Raw genomic sequence first — 13843 nt, forward strand, 5'->3', positions numbered from 1 at the left:
ACAAAGATTAAAGGAATCAGGAAAGTGAAAGATGAACACAAAAGGAATATCAATAGAGAAATGGAAATTATGAAAAGGAACCAAACAGCTGAAGACCACAGTAACAAATTTAAAATTTCCTATAGGGGTTCAATAGCAGATTGGAGCTCGCAGAAGAAAAAATCAGCGAACCTGAAGATGAGACAACTGAAATCATCCAGCCTGAGGAGCATAAAGAAGGAAGAATGAAGAAAAGTGAACAGAACCTGGAGAACCTGTGGGACACCATCAAGCAGACCAATATATGCATTGTGAGAATTCCAGAAGGAGAGAAAAGAGAGAAAGTGGCAGAATATTCACAGAAATAATGACTAAAAACTTCCCAAATTTAACAAAAGACATGAATATACACATCAAAGAAACACAACCAACTCCAAACAAGATAAACCCAAATAGACACACACAGCACCATGTTATAATCAATCCATCAAATACTAAAGATAAAGAGGGAATTCTGAAAGCTGCCAAGAGAGAAGCAACAGGTCACAATGGAGCCTCAATTAGTTTAAGTGCCGATTTCTCATTGGAAAGCACGAAGGCAAGAATGCAGTGAGAAGACAAATTAAAGTGCTAAAAGAAAAAAATGCCAACCAAAATTCTATATCCAGCACAACAGACTTTCAAAAATGAGGGAGAGATTAAGACATTCCCATAAAACAAAAGCTGAGGGAGTTTGTCAGCACTAGACTGGCCCTACAAGAGATGCTAAAGAGAGTTCTACAGGTTGAAAGGATGGAACAATAAACAACAGCTTGAAGCTGCATGGAGAACTAAAGATTACCAGTGAGGGTAATGACAGGTAAATATAAATGCCAATACTACTGTGCTTTTAGCTTGTAACTCCACTTTTTACTTCCAATAGGATCTAAAAGGCAAATACATAAAATGTAGTGATAAATCAGGGGTTTTGGACTCCATGTATAAACATGTAATCTGTGACAAGAACTACATAAAGGGGTGGGGACAGGAGTATAGGAACACAGTTTGTGCATACTATTGAAGTTAAGTTCATACTATTGAAGTTGCAATTAAGCTTTGATTTAGGATATCAAATTGAAGCCCCATGGTAACGACCAAGAAAATATTGGAGAATATGTAAGCTCATAGAGACAGAAATGAGTACAGGTTGCCAGGGGCAGGGGGAATGGGGTTAATGCATAATGGGTGTAGGGTTTCTGTTTGGGGAGATGGGAAAATTTTAGTAATGAAGGTGATGAGGGTACTGAATGTGATTAATTCTATGGAATGCTGAGCTTGGGAGTAGTTGAGATGGGAAAGTTTATGTTCTATATATGTTCCCACAATTACAAAAAAAAAGAACAAGCAATAAAGATATAATGACTATTAAATGCAATACATGATCCTGGACAGGATCTAACAATGGAGGAGAAAAGGCCCAAAAGGACATTATTGGGAATATGAAAAAACTGAAATATATACTGTAAGCTTTATGTCAAAATTACATTTCTTGAACTTGATAACTGCACTTATGGTGACTGCATGGGTAAATATCCTTGTTCTGGGAAAATACGTGGCAGTATTAAGTGTTCAAGGAGCATGAGGTATACAACCTACACTCAAGTATTCAAAAAATTGATAATTAGACAGACAGATAGATGGATAGATAGATCAATGTACAGATAGGGGTATGTCCAAGTTGTCTGAATGAAATATGTATTATTTTTGTTAATTGTCCTATAAGTTTGAAAGTATTTCAAAATAAAAAAAATTTTTATAAAAAGATATGACAATAGCAACAAAAAAAGTTAAAGGACTTTCTTCTCAATAGACTTTGTTCCATAACCTCTGACTTATTATTATAATAAAAGAAACCTTTGTTTTTTTGGAGAGATTACCCAGGACTGCCAAAATGATGAAAAAGAGAATTTCATGTTTCTGTAGGGAGTGATGACAAAAGCAGGGAATGGGAGGGAGATCACAGAGTATGAAGTAAAAAGGGCAAAAGTATGTGAGGGGGAAATTGCCAAAGCATTCATGGTGGCCCAAGGAAGATTTTACAAACTAGGATGCTGCAAGAGTGGACCTGACATAGGGAAGAACTGGCAAAAAGGATCAATGTACTTTCCTTTCACCAATGCTTCTTCTTGAAGCCCAAAGCTGAGATCTAGCAAGTGGGATGACTAAGGCGAAAGACTGTTACGGAAGTAGGCTTTTAGGGATTTATGGATTTCTTGGAACCTGTACTCAAAACTTGTGAGGAAGGAGGAACTAGAAGCAAGTGTCACCTGCTTATGAAGAGCCTGGCATCAGGAGAGAATCTGGGACTCACCGCTGATTTTCCTTGAAACGTTTCACCATCTGGTAGCAAGGTGTTGGCAAACTCCTGCTGCCGACTGCTGTAGACATGCACGAATCTCACTGTGTCTTGTGTGTTTGCCAGGGCAAAGGTCAGGAAAGCCTCAAAAGGTTTACTGGACTTGGTGGCCTCAGCAGTCAGTAAAACCACACAGTACCTGTGAGGTAACGAAGAGAAAAGTTTAGAGCCAGTTCCTGAGGCCGTGGCTAAAGAAGAGGAGGTGCTCATCTTACATAAGTGAATACATTTTGCATAATGAAAGTTGTGATAGAAGATTTCCAACTAATGAACTGCTCCTTTCCTAGATTGGTAATGTTTTCCCCAAACCAACCTTCCACATGACATTTAGGAATTTTTTTAAGGCATTGATCACTGTATCCTCAAATCAGAAGGGCCCTCCAGAAGTCATCTGTTCTAGTTCCACCACAGGAAGGGCTGGCTAAGCGTCATTCTGAAGGGATTTCTTTTTAATGGTTCCAGTGGAAAATTCATTCACTCTCCCAAATATTTACTGAGCATTTACTATATGTCAAGCATGATGGCAGGCACTAAAGAGGCAGTATTGAACAAGATGAACATGTTCTTGCCCTCATGGAGCTTATATTTCAATGGGGAAGCCAGACAAGAAATAAATACATTGTAACAGGTAGTGACAAGTGCTATGAAACAAACAAACAAATGACAAAGATGAAGGGTAAGGGGATAGTGGGAGAGCAGGGAAGAGTAGGAGTTGTGCTTCACTGGACATTTTTGTCAGGAACATGTCACCTGAGTAGTTATTTGAGCAGGGATCTGAATGAAATGAGCCTTAAAAGGAAATGGGGCCTGGGACACTGACTTGATCCAATGCACATCTTTAGAAATTTTTAGAAAGATTACTGGCTGATGTGCAGAGAGGTGGCTGGAAAGTTTAAGAGTGGAAGCAGGGAGAGAGGTTAGCGTGGTGGTCACGATGGGAGATGATGGTGGTCTGTGTAGTAAAAGAAGTGAAACATGAGATATTTTTTGAAGGCTGAGTAGACAACAATCTTTACAGTCTAGGATTCTTCTTCTTTATACCTAATTAAAAGCTTTCTTAGACTATAAGGGAATCTGAAAAATCTGGAAATAAAGGGGAAAAATTTATTCAAATAAATATTTTAGTTATCTTTTCAAATATGATAAATATTTCCCTTCCATCTCCAGACACCTTTTACAGATTAAATAGTTCTAAATTTATAGCCATTGATTAATTAATCTGAGGTGTAATAAATATTTTTCCATCCTTTATGAAACTCTTCATATACTTTATGGAATAAGTAAGCCTCAGTCTTCCCATTTAATAGTTAGGGGAATCTAATTATTTTAGCATGTCCTCAGTACCCTCCTTCCCTACCGTTTCATCCTTTTCCTGGCTCATCTCTGTACCCTCTTCAAGTCTTTAAGTGCAACAAAGATGCAGCCTGGGTGGCATGTTCTAGTAAATATTAACTCTCTCATACTCTACCTGTCTCTCCCTGACACCTTACCTCTTCACCTGGTTAGAGGCTACTCATCCCTCAGGTCTTGGCAGGAGTGTTACATCTCAGGGAGAGCCTCTCTCACCCCTATGTCAGGCTGGCACACCCAGCTGCTTGGTTCTCTGGCACCTGGGCCAACACACGCCACTTCGATCTTAGTCAATACTTGTTCTGACTGTGACAGAGTAGGTGTATAATTGCCCGGCAGTAAAATGCAACATGGCCCCTCTAGTACAACGGCAAGTGGAGGCAAAGCCTGGAGTCCTTACTTCCTCTGTCGGTGAGACCGTTTCACAGGGCAGAGTTCATGGAACAGCTTCTGGCTGGTGAGCCTGGCTGCCAGGAGATACTTATTTTGGGTGATGAAGTCATCAATGACTTGCTTCTTCATACCTCGGACCTAGAGAGACACCAAGAAGCACTTGATTTTTATTCAGCTTTCTCATGGCAAATGGGCTTTACAAATGGGCCACAGATCTGTGTGAGCAAATAAACACATGGTGATCTATTCCTATATAGTGCTGAAAGGACAATGGCTCTCAGGTCAAAGGAGAAATCAAGTGCTCTTTCTACTTGAGAACTTTCATATATTGTTTTATGGTAAGAGGTTAAAAAAAGCGATCATTTCGAACTTTTAGGCAAACTTATTTCCATTCAGGATTCACAACAAACCGAACAATTAAAAATAACACCCAAAGTAACAATGTTACTAAGTATAAAAGGCAGACTGCAAAACTGACCATTTTGTTACTATTAACTTTCAGACATTTCAAAGGAATGAAATGATATATAGCAGTTCTCTGAGCACAATGTTATTAATATAGAAATCAACATAAAATATAAACAAGAAAATCCCATTATGTTTGGAAATAAAGAAAAACATTATGAATAATCCATTTATATAAGAAGAAAGCATATCAGATATTAGAAAATATTTTGAACTTGAATGATTAATGAAGGGAATAAATGAGGGAAGTCTAAAATGAATATATTAAAAAATAAATTAATGAACTAAACATTTGAGTCAAGAAATTAATATATATATAATAATTAATATATATGTAATAGAAAAGATTAACAAAGCCCAAATTGATTCTTTGATAGAGCTAGTAAAATCAACAAATCTTGGGTAAACTGGTCATGAAAACAAAAGAGAAGACACAAATAACCATGATGAAGGATGAAAAAGGGGGAAAAAATAAGAAAAAAAGTCATTTAAATATGAAAATTTAGATGAAATTGTAAACTTTCTAGAAAAAATAGTAAAATCTGAAAAAAGAAAACAAATTTTTCTATAATCACTAAAGAGATTGAATCAGTAGTCAAAAATCTTTCCTTAAAAAAAAATAAAAAACCCTAAAATTCAAGGTCCAGATGGTTTTATACATAGTCTCTACCAAACTTTCAAGGAAGATGATCCAATCTTACACAAAGTCTTCCAGAGACAGAAAAAGGAAGACCATTCTCCAATTCATTTCATAATGCCCACGTGGGCATCATGGGAAAGAAAAGTTAAAGGTCAATCTTATTTCTGAACGTAGATGCAAAAATCCTAAACAAAGTGTTAACAAACTAAAGCCAGCAACCCAATGAAAGGATAATGTGAATCATGATCATTTTGGATTTATCTCATGAAGGCAAGTTAGGTGTAACAGTAGAAGCTAAATTAATATAATTTAGTGGATTACAGAAGTTCATAGATTAAAGAAGAAAATTCATAGGATAATCTCAATGCATGTGGAAAAAGCATTTCATAAAAATCAATATCCATTCATGGTTAAAACGCTTAGTCAACAGGAAATAGAAAGCAATTTTCTTAATCCAGTAATGGGCATCTATAAAAAGCAATATGCAAACATCATACTGGGGAAATGCTGAAAGCCTCCCCACTGTGAGATCAAGAACAAGGATGTGCTACCCTCGGCGTTTCTATTCCACATCACACCTGAGGCCCTTGTCAGCAGCAAGGTAAGAAAAAGAAATAAAAGAATAAGGGCTGGGAAAAGAAGCAGCCAAAGTGTCATTAATCTTAGATTCTACGATTGTGTACAGCAAATCTAAAAGAAAATTCAGATTAAAATTATTTAAATCAATAAGAGAGTTTAGCAAAGTTGCTGGATACAAAGTCAATATTTAAAAATCAATTGTATTACTTAATATCAGCAAACAGAAAAGGCAATAAAAGAGATACTCTTCTTAATAGTATAGAAGTTTGAGGTACCTAGAAATAAGCTGAAAAAATATATATGATCTTTATGGAGAAAATTATAAAGTCATATTGAGATGCATTACAGAAAATCCAAACAAATAAAACAGATATATCTATCATATATATATGATGTTCTTAAGCTGGAAGACTCAATTTTGTTAAGATGTCTGTTCTCAAACTGATTTAAAAAACCAACACAAATCCAATAAAATCCCAACAAGTTTTTTGGAATGTTTTGGTTGAACTTTACAGACAATTTAAACTACAGACAAAAAGTGTAAAATACCAAGAACAGCCAAGATGCTTTAAGGGGAAAAACCCCCCAAATCCAAAAATCAAAGCAGGAGGATTTGCTCTACCAGTTATCAAGACTATTTTCAGGTAATTTAAAATTCCTAAATATGAAAGGTAAAATACAAAGCTTTCAGAAGCTCCTTGAGAAGAATATTTTCATTACCTTGGTGTAGGGAAGGATGTTTTAAACCGTAAACAAAAAAGAACCAATCACAGAAAATATTGCTGTAAAAAGGACTATATAAAAATTAAGAACTTACATCACAAGGATACCAAATACAAGAGTATCTTCAAAGAACCTTGGTCAAATAACCCAAAACTGGAAAAACCCAAATGCCCATCAACAACAGCATGGACAGCACACTGCGGAATGCTCATATCATGTAATTTTCAATAACAAGCATGAACAAACGAAAGCTCCACATAGCAACATGGATGAATCTCACAAACATAACGTTGGGAGAAGCCAGAAGCAAGAGATACACACTATATAATTCCATTAGTATAAGATTAAAAACTAGGCAAAACTAATGTATGGTGTTAGAAAACAGGATAGTGTGTACCTTCAGGTAGGAGGGGAAGTGGTTGGGAGGGAGGAAGAGGGGGCTTCCGGGGCACTGATATTATTTCTTGAGCCAAGTGATGCTAACATGGATGTACTCCTTTTGAGATAATTCATTAAGCATTACCCTTCTCATATGTATACTTTTCTACATGTGTTTTATCCTTCAATAAAAAGTTTAAAAACAAGGGGAAGAGGATTAACATAAAGAGTGACTAGACAGGCCAGAAAACAGGTGAAGATATTTGCCACACATATAAACAATAAAAAACTAGGAAAAAAGAAAAAAACAAGTCTAGAACATATAAATAACTCCTATAAATCATTAACAAAAAGGCGGACAATAGAATGAAAAGGCGTAAAAGACTTAATAGACAGGATGTCCCAAAAGAGGCATTCCAAAAGGCCTATACACAATTTCCTTGCAATTAAGGAAAATGCAAAGCAGAATCATGATGAGATAGTATCACATAGTTGTTCAAATTAGAAAAATTAAATCAGACCAGTGTTGGTGAGGATGTGGGACTGTCACACACAAATGGTGGGAATGTAAAATGGTACCACCGCTTTGGAAAACACATTATCTAGTAAAGCTGGAGATCTGCATATCCTAGGACCCAGTAATTTCATACCTAGATAAACCCAAGCACAAGTAAAAACAATGTTCCATGAAAGAGAAAAAAAAGTGGCTAGTTCAACTCAGGGATTAAACAATTGCACAAATGCTTGTTGACATGACAACCTTTGTACTTTGGTGTACAGTGGAAGTGCTTTATGTGCAATTCCCATTTCGCCCCACAGAATGTTAAAAATATCAAGAGGACGGGAACTCAAGGGTCAAAGTTTAATAAAATTAATTTTTACTGCTTCACTAGGGATATTAAGTGAAATTAGTGTTGTTCCTACTTGTTTTCCCTGAGAGGGCCCAGGGGAGAAGAAGACAGTGATTACTGGTATTTTGGTGCTCCTGCCTTGATTCATGCCAAGTCACCAGCTGTTTTATTCACCATTGCTTGTGTGTGTGTGCGCGTGTGTGTGTGCGCACTCCAAATAGTCCTTCCTCCTATATTTTCCATTTCAGCATATTATATACTTGTCAAGGAGTTCTTCTACTTCAAGTTGGGCCCACTCCATCCAAAGACCTACTTCTGCCAGTTCCCAAACTTTCTGGAAACATGCTCTGTCTAGGTCTGGACTTTCTTGTGTCAACTGTAACTGAGTTTGTTCCCACCCACAGCCTGTGTCTTTCAGCAATTTGGAAGATCAATACAGCTTTTCTAATTTCTGATCGAGTTATATCATATTTTTTATATTGTCATATCTATAGACATTTGTACCAATTGTACTTTTTTGGCCACTATACACCAATTGCACATTTCTTCTGTAAATTCTGAAATTCTACTTTATGACTTAGCACCAAATTTGAATGTGTCCAATTGTAAGTTTGCAGACTAAGCTGTGCTAACATCTGTGTTTTATTTTTACAACTAGCAATTTACTAACATTGACCCATTCTTAATTATGTGGTAATTTTCATAATCGTAAATGCTTGTGGATTTAAAGTTGGTTGGAATATGTCTGTCCTAGAAATTTTAAAGCTACGGACCTTTATTCCCATTCATTTATTCAATAACTCTTATTTTTATGATCCTCAGTTTACCCACCTCTAAAATGGTAGCAAAAATTACTAACAGTATACGTAAGGTATTTTCAGAATTTAGGAACTAAAAATTGAAAAGAATTAGGAACACACTAGGTACCATAATAATCTACAATTTAACCTGGAATTTAGTTTCGGACCTATTATATAAATGCTGACCTTTGCTGTTCCACTTGTTGCAGAATTCTGAGTTTTTCTAACAAGTTCAGGTCCCTGTGCCTGAAAAGATGTGGAAATCTCGAGCTTGCGTGCCACTCATCGCTGTTTTGTTATTTTTTTTAAATAAAATTTTCACACACTTAGCATATGCCACTTTTAATCAACCAAAAGAAAAAAAATGTCCCAAATGTACAAGTGAAAAAAATCCAAACTTGACACAGGCTTAACTAATACTAGCTACTTTTACGTACAGCTGTATAAGTTCAAAAAAACTATCCTATGTGTATATACAAAAGTTGTTTATACACAGGTCTGTACATAAGGGTCTACACACTTATTTCCTCAGAAGAACCCTTAGGTGCCACCTCATGGTGAAGACACCGACACTCCATTCACATATCTTACAGAAAAAGAAAGACTGTTTCCAGGGTTGATAATACTGTGCATCCTGCATTCAGACCGTGTAGATACCACTCGATTGGTTAAGAGATCCTTCCAGCATAACGCAGACCATCACCATTGCTTCTGGACTATCAGGGCAAACATCAACACACTAAAAACATGAAAACTGTCTTACTCTTATTATGAAGCTAGTTTCGATCACACAGACCCTCCTTACAGGGTCGCTGCTGCCCTACAGAAACTTGTGCCGGGTCAACTAGGATACCCGAGGATGTTCACAATGACACTCCCTTAAAGTTTGCTCGACCTCTCCTCTTGGATTTCCCATAGGCATCTCTAATTCAACCTGTCCCAAATTGGGAATTTACTACCTTCTTTCAAAATGTGCTCTTCTTTCCCCACACATCCTTCCCTTGTTCCCAGTCTCAGGTATCCTTCCTCTCTGTTCTCATTGCACCTGAACTTACCCTTCTTCTAAGTGCGGCACCTCTCACAGTGGATGGAAATTGCCTCTAAATTCTCTTTCCCCATTTCCACTGTGAGTTGCTTGAGAATGTCAGAGCTGGCTCTGTGTTCTATATAGTAGGCAGGTAGTAAAACACTGAATGAATGAATGAAATAATGAGTTTTATAGAACTCCTTATTCTAGCCTTCCTGTTCATTTTTTTAAAATAACATTAAAAAATGGAAAAATAATAAGTGTTCATTATAGGGATGTTTGAAAAAAAAATTAAAATAATATATAATTTTACTTTCAAGAGATAACTTCTACTAAGGTTTTAATGCATCTATTTTCAGGTTTTTCCTATGCATGTGCATGCCCAGACACATATGTATTTGCATTACAAAAAAGAGAGGGTGTTTGCTTGTTCTTTGACATTATTTTATGAAAACTACCGCCATCATTAAGTATTCTTGAAATGGCCATTTTAAATGGCTATGTAATAATTCCTGTTTGGGATGTACCAATAATTACCCTACTGTTGGACAGTTAATAGTTTTTCCAATTTTTGCTGTTAATAAAGGATACTCAACATCTTTGTATGTACATATTTGTCTGAGGTCCCGGTCCCTTAGGATAGATCCCTAAAAGGTAACCTGATCTCCCTCAGGTCTTTATCAAGAGTCGTCTTAACGAGGCCCTCCCTGGCTATTCGGTCTTAAAACTGCAACTCTTCTCCCCCAGTACTCCTCTTTTCGGCTGTTCTTTTTCTCCTGATCACTTCTCACTACATAATACCCTACAACAGCGAATGTTATGCGGATTTTCTGGCTTTTGCACTAGCATCTACGGCAGGGAATTCTGCTGATTTTGTTCACCACTGTATCCCCAGCACCTGATGGTGTTTAGCACCTAGCAGGTGCTCAGGAGTGCTCCTGCCAAATGAATCTCGGCTATTGCTACATTTTCATCAAATTGCTTTTCTGAAAGTGCTCTTCCCTCAGCAGGGCCAAGAGTGCCTGTTGCTCCACACCCTTGACATTACTGAGTACTTTAATGTTGACAATTTGATGGGTGATAAAAATGTTTAATTTGCATTTTTTGATTACGAGTCAGATTTAATTTTTAAAAATGCTTATTATCATTTGAATCTCATCTCAGAATTTTGTTCATATTCTTTATCCATTTTTTTTTCAGGAAAGTTTTTTTCAAAATACATTTTTAATTGAGGTGAAATTCATATAACATAAAAGAAAGTAACCATTCTAAAGTGTACCATTCAGTGGCATTCAGTATTTACAGTGTTGTGCAACCACCACCTCTCTCTGGTCCTAAACATTTTCATCACCCAAAGGAAACCCCCTATCCATTAAGGAGCCACTCACTTGGGAAGTTTTCATGTTGATCTTCTTGATTAGAAGGAGATCTTTGGAAATTAAAGCTATTGATCTTTTTTATATTTGTTGTTAACTATTTCACCAGTTTAACTTAAAATTTTTTAAATGGTAAATAAAAATTTAAGACTTATAATAATCAGATTATTAAGATTTTCCAGTAAGATTCTTCCCAATGCTTTTAAGCACTTCCCCACCTTAACGTAAGATAAATATTCACCTGGATGGTCTCTGATTTAGTTTATGGTTTCTTTTTATTTTAGCTTCACTTTAAACTCTTTCATTCAATTCTGTAAATTATTCTGGAATAAGAGTGCTGATTTTTCAACAGGAGCCCCTCAGAGGTAAAAGATTATTTTTTAAGCAAAATAGTACCAAGTAAGGTAAAAAACAAGCTCATTTTTAAGTTTTGGGCATCTAAAGGAAGAAATTAAAAACTGATTTCTCTCTCTTCTCACCTGCTCTGTTCAGTTTTGCTGTCCTTGCACACGGAGGCTCGAGATAGAAGGGGACGGGCAGTCACGAGAGGCTCTCACCCACCTGGATAGCGGCAGCCGGCTTGCTTATGTGCTCCCTGAAGATCAGGATGGTGGGGGCATGGACGTTGACGTTGTACTGCCTCGTCATCTCTTCCACCCCTCTCAAACTGGAATATACGTATCCAAATGACAAATAATCTTTGTATGCAAAAGCTGTCAGCTGTTGGGACATAACAGATGGGAAGAAAATTAAATTGACAGCACAGCATCTAAATTACAAATTCAAGTGTGACCTTTTCACATCAATGGGTAGAGATGAGTGCTAGCATGTATAGCCCTACTACATCTTCTATATCCTTATACACTCCCGGGGTGTTTGGTCCCCCATGCATGAAAATGATAGACCTAAGATAAACACAATTAATTCTTTTCATGGATAAAGCAAAATAATTGTCTTACTGAGAACTGTAGTGGATAGGAGGCATGGAATGTTTGTGGAACTACTGTACCCCAATCATGTAAGGTGGCCATGAGCATGCTCCCAGTGAAGCAGGAACACTTTCCTCTCCCATCTCTTATCACAGTGCTAATGAGAAGTGTGCTGGAGGTGTGGGGAAGGGCATCGCCAAGAGGGCAGTTTTGGAGCCAGGCAGGCTTCAACGGGGATTGTACTTCCCCACACTGCAGCGAGACCTTGGGTAAGTCATACAACCACCGTAGGCCTCAGCATCTTGGTCTATAAAATAAGGATAGTACCTGTCTCATCTAGGTTCTTCTGGGGATTAAACGTGTGTGTGAAGTCCTAGCACAGTAACTAGCATCAGGAGGTGCTCAAGGTATAGCAGTTCAAGTGAACTTCTGATCTTCAACCATTTCCCATGGGATAAGCAATTACTTACAAAAAGGACAACAAGTTTTCAAGTTTCAACCCAGAGATTAGATTACTGTTGCCACCAAAACAAACAAACAAAAAATACCAAAAACAAACAAAAAAAAGAGACTATTACCCAAGCATATAAAGTACCTTGTAGAGCAGTGGCACGACTGGCATTTGGTCAAACAGAAGGACATGAGGTTTATTCTCTTGCTGCCAGCCAGAGAGGAATCTGACATAATTCTTATTTGTAACCTTAAATTAAAAACAGGATATTAGTTTCGATATTTAATTCTTAACAATCTAGTTTGGAGATTACTAAACAAAATCAAGTATGTGTAAAAGACTGTTCTGTAAAAAATAAAAGATGCTTATATTAATATTCTTGTCTTCATTTGACTAAAGCTGTTTAAAAGAACAGAGACACTGATTTCATATTTTCATTTGTTCCAACTCTTATATATTGAAATCATAATCATAATCCTTACTGGCTGTATTACAAAAAACAAAACAAAACAAAAAACTTCGAAAGTTGGTTCTTGCCACACTTCTTCATCTATTGACCTGGAGGATGCAACACTTCCCCTTTTCAGACAGCTTAAGTAAAAATATCTAAATATTATGTAATTTCATTTATTGCCATCTGAATTGCTACTTTCGTGTGTCCCTATTTAGGCCCTAAAATAATCCTGCTGAGAGAATAAATTAAACACACAAACCAATTAAATTTCTAACCAGGAATTTTCTACAGTTCTCTTTCCACACTGCATCCTGAATGATCTACATAAAAGCCAAATCTGGGCCTTTCACTTTTCTGCTGAATCCCCTCAGAAGCCCCCATCACCTGCGGGCTGAGGCCCAGGCTCCTCAAGGGACATTGAGGCCTCTGAAGACCTCACGGTGAGAGTCTCATCCTCTCCCGCTCACCATGGACTGTTCCGTGCTGTTTCATGTCTCCAGACCTGTCTCCCTGAAACTCGTTCCTCACTTCTTTTTCCTAACTTAGCAAACTTCAGTTCAGGGATGATTTCTGCCAGGAAGCCCTTCCCAGCTCTCCAGGACGGGTTCTCAGTATATTGGACGGAAGTAATCACTCACTAGATGGGGCTCCTTGAAAAGCATCCTCAACACTTACCATGGAGTCTGGCACAGAACAGATATTTTACAAGCGTTTCAGGGCCTATCAGGACAACCTATGATCTTTTTAAGAACCTATAATGCTCTTGGATAATTTCTTTCAAGTTAACTCTAAAAAATATTTCTTCTGTGGAGAATGATCCTGGCAAGACAGAGTCTACTAATAGTACATGTAGAAATACAATGGAAATTTCTGAATTCTCTCTCCCTGGTATTGTTAAAAGAAGGAATTATTTAGAGCAAAATAGGAGCCCAATCCCAGTTCCTTTGATCCATAACCTAAGATGCTGAAGAAAACATTAAAGATTCTTCTTTAGCTCAACCTTTTGTTCATGAAATTTAGTCAGATTGCTGTGTCGCTATAAGTTTTCAAATA

At 37.1% G+C, this 13843-nt stretch overlaps 1 protein-coding gene across 6 annotated transcripts in view; it reads right to left on the reverse strand.

Moving 5' to 3' along the window:
* Window positions 1-13843, reverse strand: part of DNAJC16 (DnaJ heat shock protein family (Hsp40) member C16) — a 37979-nt gene that overhangs the window by 7960 nt on the left and 16176 nt on the right. For all 6 annotated transcript variants that reach the window (XM_037828447.1, XM_037828444.1, XM_037828446.1 and 3 more), the window contains 4 exons: window positions 12481-12585; window positions 11518-11676; window positions 4125-4255; window positions 2330-2513 (listed from right to left, as the gene is read on the reverse strand). In XM_037828447.1, coding sequence (XP_037684375.1) covers window positions 2330-2513; window positions 4125-4255; window positions 11518-11676; window positions 12481-12585 — 579 coding nt within the window. The remainder of the gene's footprint in view (window positions 1-2329; window positions 2514-4124; window positions 4256-11517; window positions 11677-12480; window positions 12586-13843) is intronic.

Source organism: Choloepus didactylus, chromosome 2, assembly GCF_015220235.1.
Source record: "Choloepus didactylus isolate mChoDid1 chromosome 2, mChoDid1.pri, whole genome shotgun sequence".
NCBI classification, from domain to species: Eukaryota; Metazoa; Chordata; class Mammalia; order Pilosa; family Megalonychidae; genus Choloepus; species Choloepus didactylus.